The following is a 14,813-nucleotide window of genomic DNA, read 5'->3' on the forward strand; positions in this document are numbered from 1 at the left end:
AAATAATCTACCACATTGAATGTATTAATTTGCTTACTGAAATTCATTTTCATAAACTTGTTTATTGTGAAGCATTTACTAGAATATCAGAAATAGGTTTAAAAATAATGTTAGTGAGATAAATTCATATAAATTCATGGAGAGCATTCTTCTAATGTGTTTTGCTCATGAATTTTAGCATATCCAGAGTTGTACAACCATTGTAACTATCTAATTCTAGAAAAAAAATTCATCACTTCCCCATAAAATGCCCAATACATTAATATTTACATTCCACTGATCCTCTGTCTTCTGCTGGCAACCTTCAATCTATTTTGGGTTTATTCAACTCCTGCAGCAGGGACTGGGAAAGGCAGGGGATGTTATGAGAAGCCAGGACATGAGAATGAACACATACATCTGACCTGCAATGTGGATTTCACATGTGTCTAGCTGCCGTCAGACTCTTGTCAATTGGTTTCATATTAAAATCTTCAGTGGAGCAATATAAGTTTGTTACTGATGATGAGTGATTAATCTCAGGTTCAACTCATTGTAGTTGGTGAGATACAGTTGGCATTTTTTTAACCAGAAAGCAAGAAGTTTTAAATTGTCAACAGTGTTACCCAGATAACGAAAAATATCTCTGAACACTTGTTTGGGAAAAATAGCCCCACTCAGACTCATCTGGTCATTTGCAGTTCAGCTACTGAATGAAACTTTTGACTAAAAGATTTTTGGAAAACTAGACCCTAAGGTCAATAATCAACCTGCTATTATTAATATGCTTAATAGAAACAACACAAATGTGCAGTCAAAGGCTTTTCAGAATGGCAAGTATGTTATAGCTCAGCTTCTTTGGAACATAGTCTACCACATTGTACCTCCCAATATTCCTTTATTGCAGATTCTTCTAATTCAAAAGGTTTTAAAGTGCAACTGTTTCAGAGATACTCAAGAAACCCAATTTGGAGAAGATGTGACAGGGAAGTGGATGAAGTGAATGACCCTTGACTTGGGGGGAAACTTAGTAGGTGTACTAAGGTTTTCTGTTTTCTCTGAGAAATGAAAAGGGGCTTAACACCCTTTGATCCTAAAAACAGTTCCATGTGGTAGGCAATGTGTGAGCAATGAAATTGTAATTCATGACAACTTAAATCCACTGCAGACTATCAGATCACCATGCTCTCAAGGAGCTCAGGCTCATGGTTTGAAGGAGCAAAAAACTGACAAAGATTGTTAAGACAGATTTTTATGCCAAAATCCTACTAGAACTTTTTTCTCCTCTACAAATATTGTTCCCCACAGTGTGAGAGCCATTTTGTTTGTGCTTTTTGGGTATAGAAAAAATTGGGGTGATAAGGCTAAATGAAAGCAGTACTAATTCTTATGGGCTGTGATCAGTACATTACTCTTGATTGCAAAGCCTCTTTTAGGAACTCAGCCACACATACAGATTTTAAAATCAACTTCTCAATATCCAAACACATGCAAATAAGTGAACAAAAACTCTATTTGAGCCTTTATTAGAATGATCCATTTAAGGAAAATTACCACATTGTGTCTTCTACTCCACAGATATGGGATATCCCTCTGTTAGCTTTTATTTTTAAAAAATTCTCTCAAGATCATTCTACTGTCAGGTGTAACTAATTAAAACAAATTTAAAAAAATTCTCTCAAGCTGCCAGTTGTGGTGGCTCACACCTGTAATCCCAGAAGATTGGTAAGCTGTGGCAAGAGGATCTTTAGTTCAAAGGCAGCATCAGCAATTCAGTGAGACCCTGTTTATTTTTTATGTTCATTCATTTGTACATATTTCCTTAGATTTATTTCTAGATATTTGATATTTTAGTAAGATTTAAATATATTTGGAATTTTATTTCCTACTTTTGTTATTTGTAGGAATAGACTTGATTAAATTTCTTTCTATTTTCCCTAATTAATAGTTTATGGATTTGGGGAAGTTTTATAACCACACAAGCATGTGATATAATAAAATGACCCAAGCACCATAATTTTACAAATTATGGTAGCTCTGTGTGATATAATACATTATAAATTATGGTAGATTTAATTCTTGCTGGTCCATGCATGATTTATTTTTTATGACTCCTTTCTTGTCTAGTTGCTATGACAGAGACACCCAGAACAGTGGTGAACCTGGTTGGTGATAGCAATACCCTCCTGTCACCCACACTCCATATACAAGCTTTCAAATTCTCCATTAAATATGATACTTGGCAGTAAGATTTTATAGGCATTCTTTGTGAGATTATTAAAGCTCACTATTCTTTTTGATTCATTGATTGAAACTTTTTTTTAAATTATGAACCAACAATGAATCATATCAGTTGTTTTTTTCCTGTTTTTGTGGTGATTTATATTCATTCTACTCTCCAATGTTAAGTTACTCTTTCTAGAAAAAATTCCATTTGAACATGACATCTTTGGCCTTAATCTGTAACTAAATTTGATGAGCTAGTAACTTGTTTAGAAATGCTGCATCTATGTTACATGAGAGTCTGTATCATAGTTTTTATTTCTTGTAAAGCCTTTGTCAGACTAAGATATAAAATTTATAAATTGGGAATTATTACTTCCCTTTTCCATTCTCTGGAAGACTTTGTCTAAGTTTGTATTTCTGTCTAAATGTTTAGATGGATTCACTGATATATATCATTGAATTTTTATGAGGTTTGTTTGTTTGTTTTAAAATAATGGTTCATTTTTCTTTAACAAAAATCATACCACTAATATCATCTGTTTTTTGTCAGCTTTTGTCCAATACATTTTTAAGAAATTTGTTCATTTCATCTAAATTGTGAACAGTGTCAGCATACAATTTTTGAAAAAAATTCTCTTACTTACACTAATTTCTGAGGGCATGTGCATTTGATTTTTTAATTCTTGGTCCTAAATTCTTAATTAGAATTCCCCATCCCTTTTTTATATGAGTCCTATAAATTTGACAATTTAATTAATCTTTTTAAGAGACAGATTTTGGATTTTTTGATAGATAGGTAGGTAGATAGATTAGCATTTTCTGAAATGATTAGTAAAATTTTGCTTTAGTTTGTATGACATGGATTTGCTTTTCTTTAATAACTCATCCAGACATTTTCCCTCCTCCCCATCTCCTGCCTATTCCCTGCCCTGCTTCTCCTTTTTTCATATTTCCTCCTTCTTTTTTTTTTTTTCTTAGATGTTTCAGGTTTAGCAGTTATTAAGCACCTGCAGCAGTGGGCTGGCCAAACAATGTGTGCAAGGCTTTCAGGATCCACAGTCACATCACACCTCATAACTCTGCTGTGAAACAGGGGTTACTGTACAGTCCAGAAGCCAAGGCCACCAGTAGGGGGATAGGATCAAGACCTGAATTCAGTTCTTTTTGACTCCAGATTCAATTCAACTTTATTGCATTATTTTAGAAAATATATACATATGAGTTTGTCCCAATCCACACGAATTCATTAAATAAGCTTGATATTTGTTTCTCACTTCTACCCTTACAATAATCTCTTTTTAGAAATTTGGAAGGATATAATTTTAAAAATTGAAATCTGGGATTCAGCAAATGAGTATGCATATACTGTTAGTTCAGAGTCCCCTTTGGCTGGCTTCTGGCCAGTAGTGAGACATCCTGGTGCCTCCTCCCCTTTCCTCCTGCCTAGGTCAGAGCTGCCTTAGAGGTCAACTCTGACTTTCTAGCACAGAAGAAAGGGGACTCCTGGCAATGGAATAAGCAAAAGGAAACCCAAATGTGTTGGAGCCTCTCCCAGTGGCTAGCAAACACTTCTTGGTTTCTCTGAAGAAATTCTTAGTCCTCTCTGGGACACACAGGTGGGATCTGACCCAGGCAAACCAAGGGCATGCTGAAGTCTGGGAGAAAAGCACCTGCATGGTCACCCACTTGAGGACTGGAAGGCTGACTGCATGGGACAGAGGACCCTTTCCTGACCACCTCATCTTAAAGTGCAGGAAAATGAAGTGAAAGGTGGGAAGTGAATTCTCAACATCTAGGGAATGACAAAGAAAGATATAAGAAATCTAGAAAGGAAGATTTGAGTTCAAAAATCCCCACACATGTAAAAGACAACTGAAATGAAGACACTGAAGTGACAGTTGTGTTTTGACACAGAACACAGGGTTCAAAATCTATTCTATGCTCTTTTGGCAGTCACTTCCAGTGGGCAATCATGCCAAGCACTGTGCCTCAAAGGAAGGATCCAGTCAGGCCTTTTATATTTTATAATTGATGCATTAAATATTGTATACTTTCTTCAAGCATTTATTGTTGGATGCATTCTTAATATTAGTCAATTAAAAATATCACCATTATTGTTTTTCTTTAATCCATGTGTTTGCATGGAAACTACCTAGGAGGGGAGAATAGGAGCCCAGTGTTAATAAGGACTGACTGCATGAGGCAGGGACTTGTAAGACCCCAGAAGCTTTCTTTGTCTCCCCTCTTCTCTGCCCTTTGTCACTGGTAGTCTGACACTGAGGGCTGAGTTTTCCAGTTTTCTGCATAAGCTGGTTTCCAACAAGGACTGGAAGGATATTCACTGAAAAACAAGGATAAGTCACTGGGCTTCTCCTTTTCCTGTGCAGGGCACCATCTCCTCCATGCCTGTGTCCACAAGCCTGGCCCAGAGGGTAGGTAATGTCACACTCTCCCTCTCATCTAGGATGGTAGCAGATCCCCAGTGATGCTACTTTCTGGCTTGTGTTTTTCTTTCAGCTCTTCCATCACCAGTGTAACCAATACTTACCATTAAACTGCCTCTGCTTTAAATGCACTGCATGCTTTCATTTTTCTTGGTTAAATTCTACTGATACAGTGCCACTTCATATTTTTTAAATTCTCACAACCACAAGGTATAAAAAAAATGAAGCAGATAACAAATTTCCCTTTAAAAAGTGAAAAAAAAATGCAGTAAATTGTCCTAAAAGTGATTAAGTGTGATCCATCCACATTTATGAGAGGAAAGCATTGTTTCTCCCGATTTCTTGTCAGAGCTTTTAATTTATACATGAGTATGATCTCTCAAACAACACCTTTGAAATAGTGTTTCTTTCAAGCTGCATCTACAAAGTAAGGGTTTTAAAGATCCATAAAATATATTTCATTACCTATGTTCCCAATTGATTCCACATGATTCTCTAATTTACACAATTGTGTCCTTAGCACAATTTTATTTTATTTTATTTTTTTTTGTTTTGATGGAAATTAAACCAAGGACCTTTTACATGCTAGGCAAGCACTCTACCAACTGAGCTATATCCCCAATCCCTTAGTACAATTTTAAATTTCATGGTTAAACAGAAACAAAATAAAAATACTCAACATCTTAAATACCATGGTGAATGTTGGTAATAGACATCAATTTGTGAAAATATTGGCCTGTTAGATGGTGTGGTACATGATAGAAATGGACTCTCACTAACAAAAACTAGTGGCATTCAAATATGTAATTAAGCTAAGATATATTAGAGGAACTTTCTACCTTTGCATGAATAGGAATTAAGAATCCCTTGAGGCCAGTAGCTTTAGCCTTACTGAGGATGCCCTGTTTAAGTCAATAAGCAAAGGAGGATTCTGGAAGGCCAGTGTTGAATGGAAGGAGACAGCGCCTCGAAAATCTTGGCAAGGTTATGCTTGCAGAACTTCAAAGGTCAAGAAACAGAACATCCTTTAACCTACAGAACAGTTTAGATGAATTTTTTTGACTTACTTTTTACAAATGGTGAGTTAAAAGCCTGTATGTATTGTAGAATATGTTTAGCACTTTTTTTTATAATAACCTAGTACTGACTTTCAGTGTGAATGGACAAAATGGTAAATACTCAGCACTTTGAATTTATTAGTCATCTACCAAAAGGTCAGTTTCTGCAAATCCAATGTGATTCAGGACATTTCCTAAGAGGGCAATTAGTCCTGAACAAAATGAATGGATTATGTACATTTTACATATAGAATAAACATGAAAACTCAATAAGAAATTATATAAGATCATAATAATAAGAATTATGGGCTGGGGAAGTGGCTCAAGTGGTAAGATGCTCGCCTGGCAAGCGCAGAGCACTGGGTTCGATCCTCAGCACCACATAAAATAAAAAATAAAGATGTTGTGTCCACCGAAAACTGAAAAATAAATATTTTTTTAAAAAATTCTCTCTCTCCTCTCTCTCTCTCTCTCTCTCTCTCCCTCTCTCTTAAAAAAAGATTTATGAAGCAGTATAAATCATAGTGTGATGGGAATAATGAGTGATTATATTTCAAGTATGGCATTCACAACTACTCAGTTACAAATAACATACTAACCATAGGTATCAGGAATGTAAAGCTCAATGGTAACTTAATGTGGTACCTTTTGGTTTTATGAATGGGCCTGTAGAATAGCTCCATTATTGGCTGGTGTTAAGCAAATTAATTATTCTCACCATGTTTGGTTTTTTTATCTGTTAATTAGTGTATCAGAAATGTGTTATGAGTATTAAATGAGCCAGGATTAATGCATTACCAGCCATATAATAAGTCCCAATTAATGTTTAGCTATTATTAAAATAATAATGGTCTCCAAAAAGATTTACAAAGCCATTAATTTGCTAACCCAAAATTTGTTATAGATCATGTAATTAATTTAGAAACACAGAATTAGAGCAACAGTTCTTAGTTAATCCTGGCCACTGAGACCCCTGGAGACAGTGCAGTGAGGTATTTATGAAATGCAGTCATCCTTTTACATTAAGAATCTGAATCTTCCCATACTGAGAATCTGTGCTGAGATGAAGCACTGTTGTCATTGTGGGTGGGCTGCTCACTCACACCCTCTCCAGAGGGGAAAATGAGAATCAAAGGGCTCAAGGGCAAAGAATATGACCTGATCTAACAAAGAAGATAGGATGCTCTGGCTCTCAGTGGGGCACTGTTCTAGGGATTGGCAGAGTTAGCCTTGGTAGAGAAAAGACAATATTGGAAGATGCCAGTCTATTCAATAGGAAGCTTCAAGTGCAAGAAGCTTCTTGGATAATTTATTCCAAAGTTCTGCTCTAATATTTAATATAGAACCATCTGTATTTTTATACTAATACTTATGGAGGAGAGGACTGAACATTAGCATAAAATTCTTTGAATGAAGCTACACTAGCATGTTGCATGTGTTCATCAGGATGGCTATATAGGGAAACCTTCTGTTTTCCTTCTATAATTTTTGACTTTAGTGATGCGGCCACCTTACATTAAAAACCATGGTTGTTTTTAGCCCTTTCGCTAATTTTACACAGTTTCTTTCTCTCTCTCACACACACACACACAAAGTCAAAATTTTGTTTTGGGTTTGAGGTCAGAATTGTTTTGGCTTGTTCTGAGCAACATACTTATATGTTTTATCTTTGCAATTTATCATACTGTATTATCTTTAATTATTGAGAATTCTCCAACATGACACTAGAAACCATTTCACTACTAGTTTTCTTGGCCACCAGTCTCTTTCTTCATGAATGGACAGATGGATTCCTTTTCTTGGGGTAACAAAATGCATAGTTTGTCACTTTTGTCATTAACAAATATGTTGACAAGCAAGGTGGTATCACTCACATGAACCATATCAAAAGAGCCAGGATGTCTCTCTGCTATGATCACAGCAGGACTTCCCAGGTTAGCACTTCCAGGATCCATACAGATCACTATATTCTTCCATGAGGAGATCAGGATGCAAATGGTGTGAGCATTGTGGATAACCAGACAAGGGATTCTTTTTTTACCTACAAAGATCTTTCTCACTTTCCACAACTTATATTGGAGTTCCTCAGGTTACTACAATAAATAGCAAAGTGATCCCTGGTGTTATAGATCAGATGGACATCATCTCTAGTCTTGACACTACTGATGATGTCATAAAATTATCAGGGTAAGTCACATCAGTCCAGACATTGCCATCAGTCTTAATGAGCTGTCATGCAGACTTTCTTTGCTTCATCTCCCGTCTGGGCATACTTAAGTCTGTTCCATAGGAAATGTGAAGTCCATAGTGATAACAGGAAGACATTCTCTCAACTTTAGTGGACCAGTGGATGAATGAGGAACAAACATATGCTCACTTTATCCTGCATTCACAGCTTTGGAGCTGCTACTCACTTCAGATGTTTCTTAGAAACACAAGTCTTGGCAACTTAGGGAGACCTAGTCCAAAAAATGAAGAATTAAAAAGAACCAGGAATGTAACGCAGTGAGGTAGAGTGCCCCTGAATCCTAGTTTCAATCTCCAGTAGTACTAAAGAAAAAGAGAGAGAGAGAGAGAAAGGGAGGGAGAGAGGGAGTTGGAAACAAAGAGAGACTGAGAAAAGATAAACATAAAATTTTAAAAAGTGATTATGGCTGGCACAAAAGGCACAACAGGTCAGCAAAACGTGGGTTACAAAACTATTGAAAATGGTACTTAATATTTCTTGTTGGATTTAGAAATGTTCATTTGATTATATAAATATACAATATTAATATATATAATATATTATATATTATATTATACATGATTTATAATACAATATTCATATATGTAATAAAATATTAATACAAAAGTAATTATCCTTTGTGGTCCAGAGTGACTACATTAACTAGAAACATGATTAGATCAGAATCTCCCAACAAGCAGGGTCAGGCTTTAGGGCAGAGCAGCTTCATGCATTGTTCCCATGTGCTCCATAACAGGCTGATGGAATTCCATGTGTGCAGTAATGTGATTAGATCTGAAACGGCTGCACCTGACTTGATTTCCTGATACTGTTGGATAAGAGTGTTATTATATTAAGTTTTTCTCTTTACTTTTAAAACTCAGTCCAACTTTTCAATTTCAGAATTACATAATTATACAATAAAAATATTTATTTTCTTCTTTATTTGTCCCCAGGAAGAAAAACAAGAACAAGGTAAACACACACACACAAAAAAAATAAACTCCCACATTTATTTCTTAATTTGTCAATTGATATACCATTCCAATTCAACCTGGGGTTTCTAGAGAAATCTCTTAGGCTACTTCTCTCAAAGTCCCTGCCGCAGCCTGCACGGTGAAGGCTGCAATCGAAATCTGTCTCTTCACTTCTTCCCAGGCCTTGGAAACGTCCACTTTGCTTTCAATATCAAATAAAGCATCATAAATTCCTGGGAATGATTCCCCTGCATACTTGTTGTGGCTGCTTGGAGCATAGATGACATGCCTGTTGAGAGAAAATACTTTGCTGTTAGTTGCACAAATGACATACAAGAAAGAAAGAGGAGCACCATACAATCTTGGATCTCATATTCCTAAATTTATACTTTGAGTAAGTCCTTTGGCAAGCAAACTTATAAGTCCACTAGTTTCCAAAGACTAGTCTATTAAATATGTATAAACTACTTTTACTTTAAATAGATAGCTCAAAGTTGTTCAGACTAACACCAGTAGCAACAAGGATAAACAGCTGCTGATTACCTGGTATAGATTGTGCTTAGTATTCTTCAAGAATTTACCACAATTTTTTGTAAGTCTTTCTTTCTTTTCTTTTCTTTCTTCTTTTTTATTTTTTTATACTGAGGATTGAATCCAAAGGGCTTTTACACTAAGCCATATTCCAGCCCTTTTTCATTTTGCTTTATTACTATTAGTTTTTATTTTAAGACAGAGCCTCACTTAGTTGCTTAGAGCCTCACTAAGTTGCTCAGTTTGGCCTTGAACTTGTGATTCTCCTGCCTCAGACTTCCAAATTGCTGGGATTATAGATGTGAGCCACCACACCTGGCCAATTTTTCTAATTCTTAAAAGTGAATTCTACAAAGTTGCTGTTAGTTTCACAGAGGACAAAACTTACTGTAATTGAATTATTTGTATCAATGCGCATAAAAAATAAGTACTGAGTTTTACTATACCAAACTACCCCTGGCCTTATAACACTGCTGTGATCATTAAATTCCCATTTAAAACCAGCCAACCAACTTTTTTTCTATGTTTTAAAAACTCATATTCTAAATGTGACTGATGCTTAGCTGAAGGCATGAAGAATCATTAAAAACCATTTGTGATGTTTACAAGACCTAGAAAGAAGACTTTCATTGAAGGGGCTAAGCCAGGTCATGTGCTAGCCCTGAAAGAGGATAAGTTGCAAAGTAACAAGGTAAAGTGTTAAAGAGACACAACCATGCTACCATGGGCAAAATGGTCACCCTGTTTGGATGATGCCTTTTCTCCCAACTCCTGACCCTTTGACAGTCCCTACAGGGAAAGGGGGTGCCACTTCTGGCTGTTCCATAACATAACCCATTTTGCAGTACTCACAGTATAGGCAACCTGGGGGCAGTGGGTACTTATCAGAAATAAGCACATTTGACAAAATTTAGGTGGAAAAACCTTTAATAACAAATTTAGGGAGTAAATAAATATATATTTATTACATATTAATGCATGTTTATTAAATTTATTATTATCATGCATATATATAAAAACAATTATATTTAAAATAGAACAAGGGCTAAAATTGTGTAAGAAAATATAAACTTGATTGGAGAGATTTTTGTTTTCTGTTTGTGTCTTTCTGAATCTTTTACATTTCCTAAAATAAACATTTTTTCTTATAATCAGACACAAAAAAATGCTAAAAAGAAAGATATATAAGAATCATATTACATTATTTGGAAACCCAATATAGTATATTTGACACTATACATATTTTGAAATATTCTATTAGCTTGCAAGAAATCAATTTTTATATTTTTTCCACAGTGCACAACATTTTTAAAATGTGATATTAAAGTGAAGAGTCATATTTTCTTTCTTACCTATAGAAAGGCCTGTCTGGTAACCCTAAAGGATCAATGAATGCCCGTTCCAGAAACATCAGCTGATCATTCATAATCCTCAATAATATTAGGCTAAAAAGGAAATTAGTATAGGTACAAGTGAATGAAATTGTATTACCCAGCAAGCAAAAATATTTAAAATTCCTATAATGTGCAAATTAATAACCACAACAGGTAATAATCATATTTTTGATATCTTGTAAAATTCTATTTTGCTGAGACTTATGAAACTATGGAAGCAGTAACTTGTGCCAAAGGAAACATTTGATAGTAATTTTTATGTAAGTGGAAATAGTAAGTGGTAAATCTAAGAAAATGAATTCGGGGAAGGCTTTTTTCACCTTAGGAATATTAATTATCTACTTTGGGAGTCATATCAATATTTAAATGAGACAATTTATAAATGTTCTGTAAGGTGCCAGGCAAATTATGCATATTTTTTAAGTGACATTTTCTTGTTTATTAAGGATAAACCTTCATGAGCATAAGAGATGGTGTCTTTGTGTTCTTTCAAAGGTAGTGGAAAGCCTACAATGTATCCAACAATACCACAGAATTTGCATTGCAAACGCTGGTGGTATGGTTGTTATTGTAAAAAAAAAAAAAAAAAGGATTCAGCATAATCAAAATTAATCTAACAGTCCTAAATAGTTTCACAATGAGTTTTGAATTCAATATATTGCTTGTGTCATAATTTAATTAACAAATTAGAAAAGCAATAATTGTTTTATTCATTGGTTTAATTTGCTCTTAATTTTTATGTTGTTTTTAACAATAACGACATTTAGTAATCACTGTTCTGAATGCTAACATAATACATTATTTTTAATCTTCAGGCCAATCTAATTTTCTAATTGACTTTAATTACTTAATTAAATTGGGGATTGATCAATTGAGGATTGATCCTAGGGGTACTTAGCCACTAAGCCACATCCCCCAGGTCTCTTAATTCTACTTTATTTGAAATTTTTAGACAGGGTCTCACTAAATTGTTTAGGGCATCACTGAGTTACTGAGGCTAGTCTTGAACTGATGATCCTTCTGCCTCATCCTCCTGAGTTGCTAGGATTACAGGTGTGTATCACTGTGCCCAGCAATAGCTCCACTTTATAAATGACAGAACTAAGAATCAATAGCTTATCAAGTTGCCCAAATTTGCAAATAGAAAGCTGTTGAGTGAAATAGGAGGTCACCAATGTTGTCCTATTGGCTGCACTATGTAAACAAAACACAAATAGAAATAACTAAGATCCCATAATTTAGATTTAAGTTATTTACAACATTTATTTTTTATCATAATGAATTCAGTATTTTTGAAAGTATAAAGGAGGCATAGACTTTATCTGTTAGCAGCCCATATAAACAAAGGGGATTAGAGTGAAAGATAATTTCAATATGAAGTTATAGGTTTCTGAATCAAATTCACAAAGCATTGCTGTAAATGCAAGAGGTCATGTGGATCCACACAGGTAAGTACACAAACACACACACTCACTTCTTTTTATTTCTCCTTCTCTTTCTCTCCTTTCCTCTTACCCAACTATATTTCTCTCTCTTGTCTCCATCTCCATCTCCATCTCTATCTCTATTTCTATCTCTCCCTTTCTCTGTCTGGATTTCTCATCTTGTAGCTACCACTAAAAGTCTTCAGAGGTTCTTTGTATAGTACCTGAATTCAACTTGGAGTAACCCTGGGTTGCTAATACTCAAGACAGCTAAGTAAACAGTCTTTTCACTCCTGGAGCATGCCAGCCTCTCAAGGGAGGATCAGAGAATTACATATTTTAAGGTGGACTATTATGTAAACCTGAAGGTACTAGAGTCAACACCTCATGTTCTCTGATGAGCAAAAACATTGATGTAAGAAAAGCAGGGCCAGAAGTGTCTTTTTAGATTTCAAAGTTTCAGTCTAGAAACTCAACATGGACTTTATTTCCTTATTTGACATTTACTGTTATTATATGCAACATACAGGTGTTCCAGGATCCCTAAACATCAAAGAAAGACACACACTGTATCTTAATTATCATAAAAAGGGAACAGGCACAGATAGAAATACTCAAGGATAGTCAAGCTGAGTTCCATCAGAAAACATAATTCAAGCCATGAGGTAGTCTGTCAGATAGAGAAGGAAACATCATTTGTTTTATAGATAGAAAAATCAGTTTTGTAGAATACATGGTGTTGGGATCCCCTTAAAAACGCATTTCTCTTATTTTTTATACATAAAAAACTTGGTGAAAAATATAAAGGATAAAAAATCTTCTCCCTATATATTAGTGTCAATATAACACCATTATTATACTAATTGCTTCCCCCTGAAGTTTTTTGTTTGGTCAAAAATTTAACCTACATAATTTTTATGTTTTTGGTTTAAATCACATTATTATACTCACATATATAATATTTATAATAATCATTTTTGCTTTGCTTTTTGTGTGTGTCTGGTGTTGGGGAATGATTATTTTTAATGGTTATAAAATGTTCAAATTGGTAGAGATCTTTCAGTAAATTCTTCCCCTACTGGGCATTAGGTTGTTTTTATTTATTTGATATTATAATTTTATAATTCTTATCTTTCTCTAGATAATATCTTTTTAATCAAAACTTGAGACTATATCCTTAAGGAAAAAAATAAGTGGAAATGCTAAGTTAAAGTATAAGAACTCTATGCTGAGTCTTGAAATTTGCATAGTTTGCATAGTTGATAGAATTTTAGTATTGTCACATTATCAACTTTAAAATTTTGTTCAAACTGTTTTACATTTATGATTTTACATAGGATTAATCCTAATGTTTAACATATATAAATTTCACGTATATAATGTTTAACATACATAAATGGTTTCAAATTAATTCGTATTCTGGATAAATTGAATTTTACCAGCTGGAGGTGCAGGTGAGGATTTCTGCATGGAGGTAATAACTTCAAGAAGAGGTAGAAAGAAGTTATATTTTTGGAAATAAGAGAATTTGGTTGAAGTGTGATGCACAGACAATGAAAGAGCAAGAGATTAAAAAAAAAAAAGATCTGGGGTAACACATGGTGGACCCTTCAGTGTTTAGGTGGTATGTTGTACCTCATCAGCTGGCAGCAAGAAGACACTGGCATCTCTGAGCAGCACAGTTCACTAAGCAATGTCAGAGATAGGTCTTTAGGAGCTAGGCAACCCTGCACAGGGTGCTGTAGAGTGGACACAAACACCGTCAAAATGTCCCAAAGATGCTTTTGTAACCAAGATGTCAACTTGTATTTCCTGTTAATTATATCCATTATATACATAAATAAATGCAGAACTTACTTGCTTTTGTCTAAATCTTGAAGTCTCTTGCTGAACTTAGAAGCAATTTCTGTAAAATTCTTTACTGCAGAAAACAGTGCATCTGAAATAGAAGTTGGAATCATCAAAAGCTTTAAGAATGTAATTTCTAATGATGTTGTTACATAGGTAAAAAAATGAGAATATAGAAGATCATCCTCTTTTGTGTCTTACAAGATATGAGCAGTCATGACACGAAAAGTACATGTGCACAAGTAAACAGAATACTTCATCATGTAGAACAAAAATAAAAAATAAATGTCCTAAGGAAGGTCATTGCATTTCAGAAATTACTGGAAACATATAAATAATGACATTGGAAAGAGGACGTGCAACATACCAAATGATACACTGTATGTTTTCATTTCCTGTGGATGTTTCATTGAAATATCGTAGATTTTGTCAGCATACTTTTTTAAAACTACAGCATAATCTCGACAGTCAAAAGGAAGCACTATGGAATTGGCCAATTCAAACACCATCCCTCCTCGAACCTGGGCCACGGTGAGGTGATATTTAAATGTTGGATCATAAAATTTTTCCACCAACTCATATGTTTCATAGACACTATGATACAATGGATAGCTGCTGAATTTGTGTGTTTTCTACAAAAGAAACACATATCTCTTGTAAGATAGCTTATAATAAAATACATAGCACTTTATTTACTGTTAATGT

At 34.6% G+C, this 14,813-nt stretch overlaps 1 protein-coding gene across 2 annotated transcripts in view; it reads right to left on the reverse strand.

Moving 5' to 3' along the window:
- Positions 1–8,933: 8,933 nt before the first annotated feature.
- The window catches only part of Naalad2 (N-acetylated alpha-linked acidic dipeptidase 2), a 48,795-nt gene continuing 42,915 nt past the window's right edge, over positions 8,934–14,813 (reverse strand). For both annotated transcript variants that reach the window (XM_046439381.2, XM_046439380.2), the window contains 4 exons: positions 14,476–14,740; positions 14,118–14,199; positions 10,795–10,887; positions 8,934–9,200 (listed from right to left, as the gene is read on the reverse strand). In XM_046439381.2, coding sequence (XP_046295337.1) covers positions 9,011–9,200; positions 10,795–10,887; positions 14,118–14,199; positions 14,476–14,740 — 630 coding nt within the window. In that variant the 3' untranslated portion in view covers positions 8,934–9,010. The remainder of the gene's footprint in view (positions 9,201–10,794; positions 10,888–14,117; positions 14,200–14,475; positions 14,741–14,813) is intronic.

Source organism: Marmota monax, unplaced genomic scaffold (assembly GCF_021218885.2).
Source record: "Marmota monax isolate L192 unplaced genomic scaffold, Marmota_monax_Labrador192_F-V1.1 WCK01_AAM20220418_F8-fsc00096, whole genome shotgun sequence".
Taxonomy (NCBI): domain Eukaryota; kingdom Metazoa; phylum Chordata; class Mammalia; order Rodentia; family Sciuridae; genus Marmota; species Marmota monax.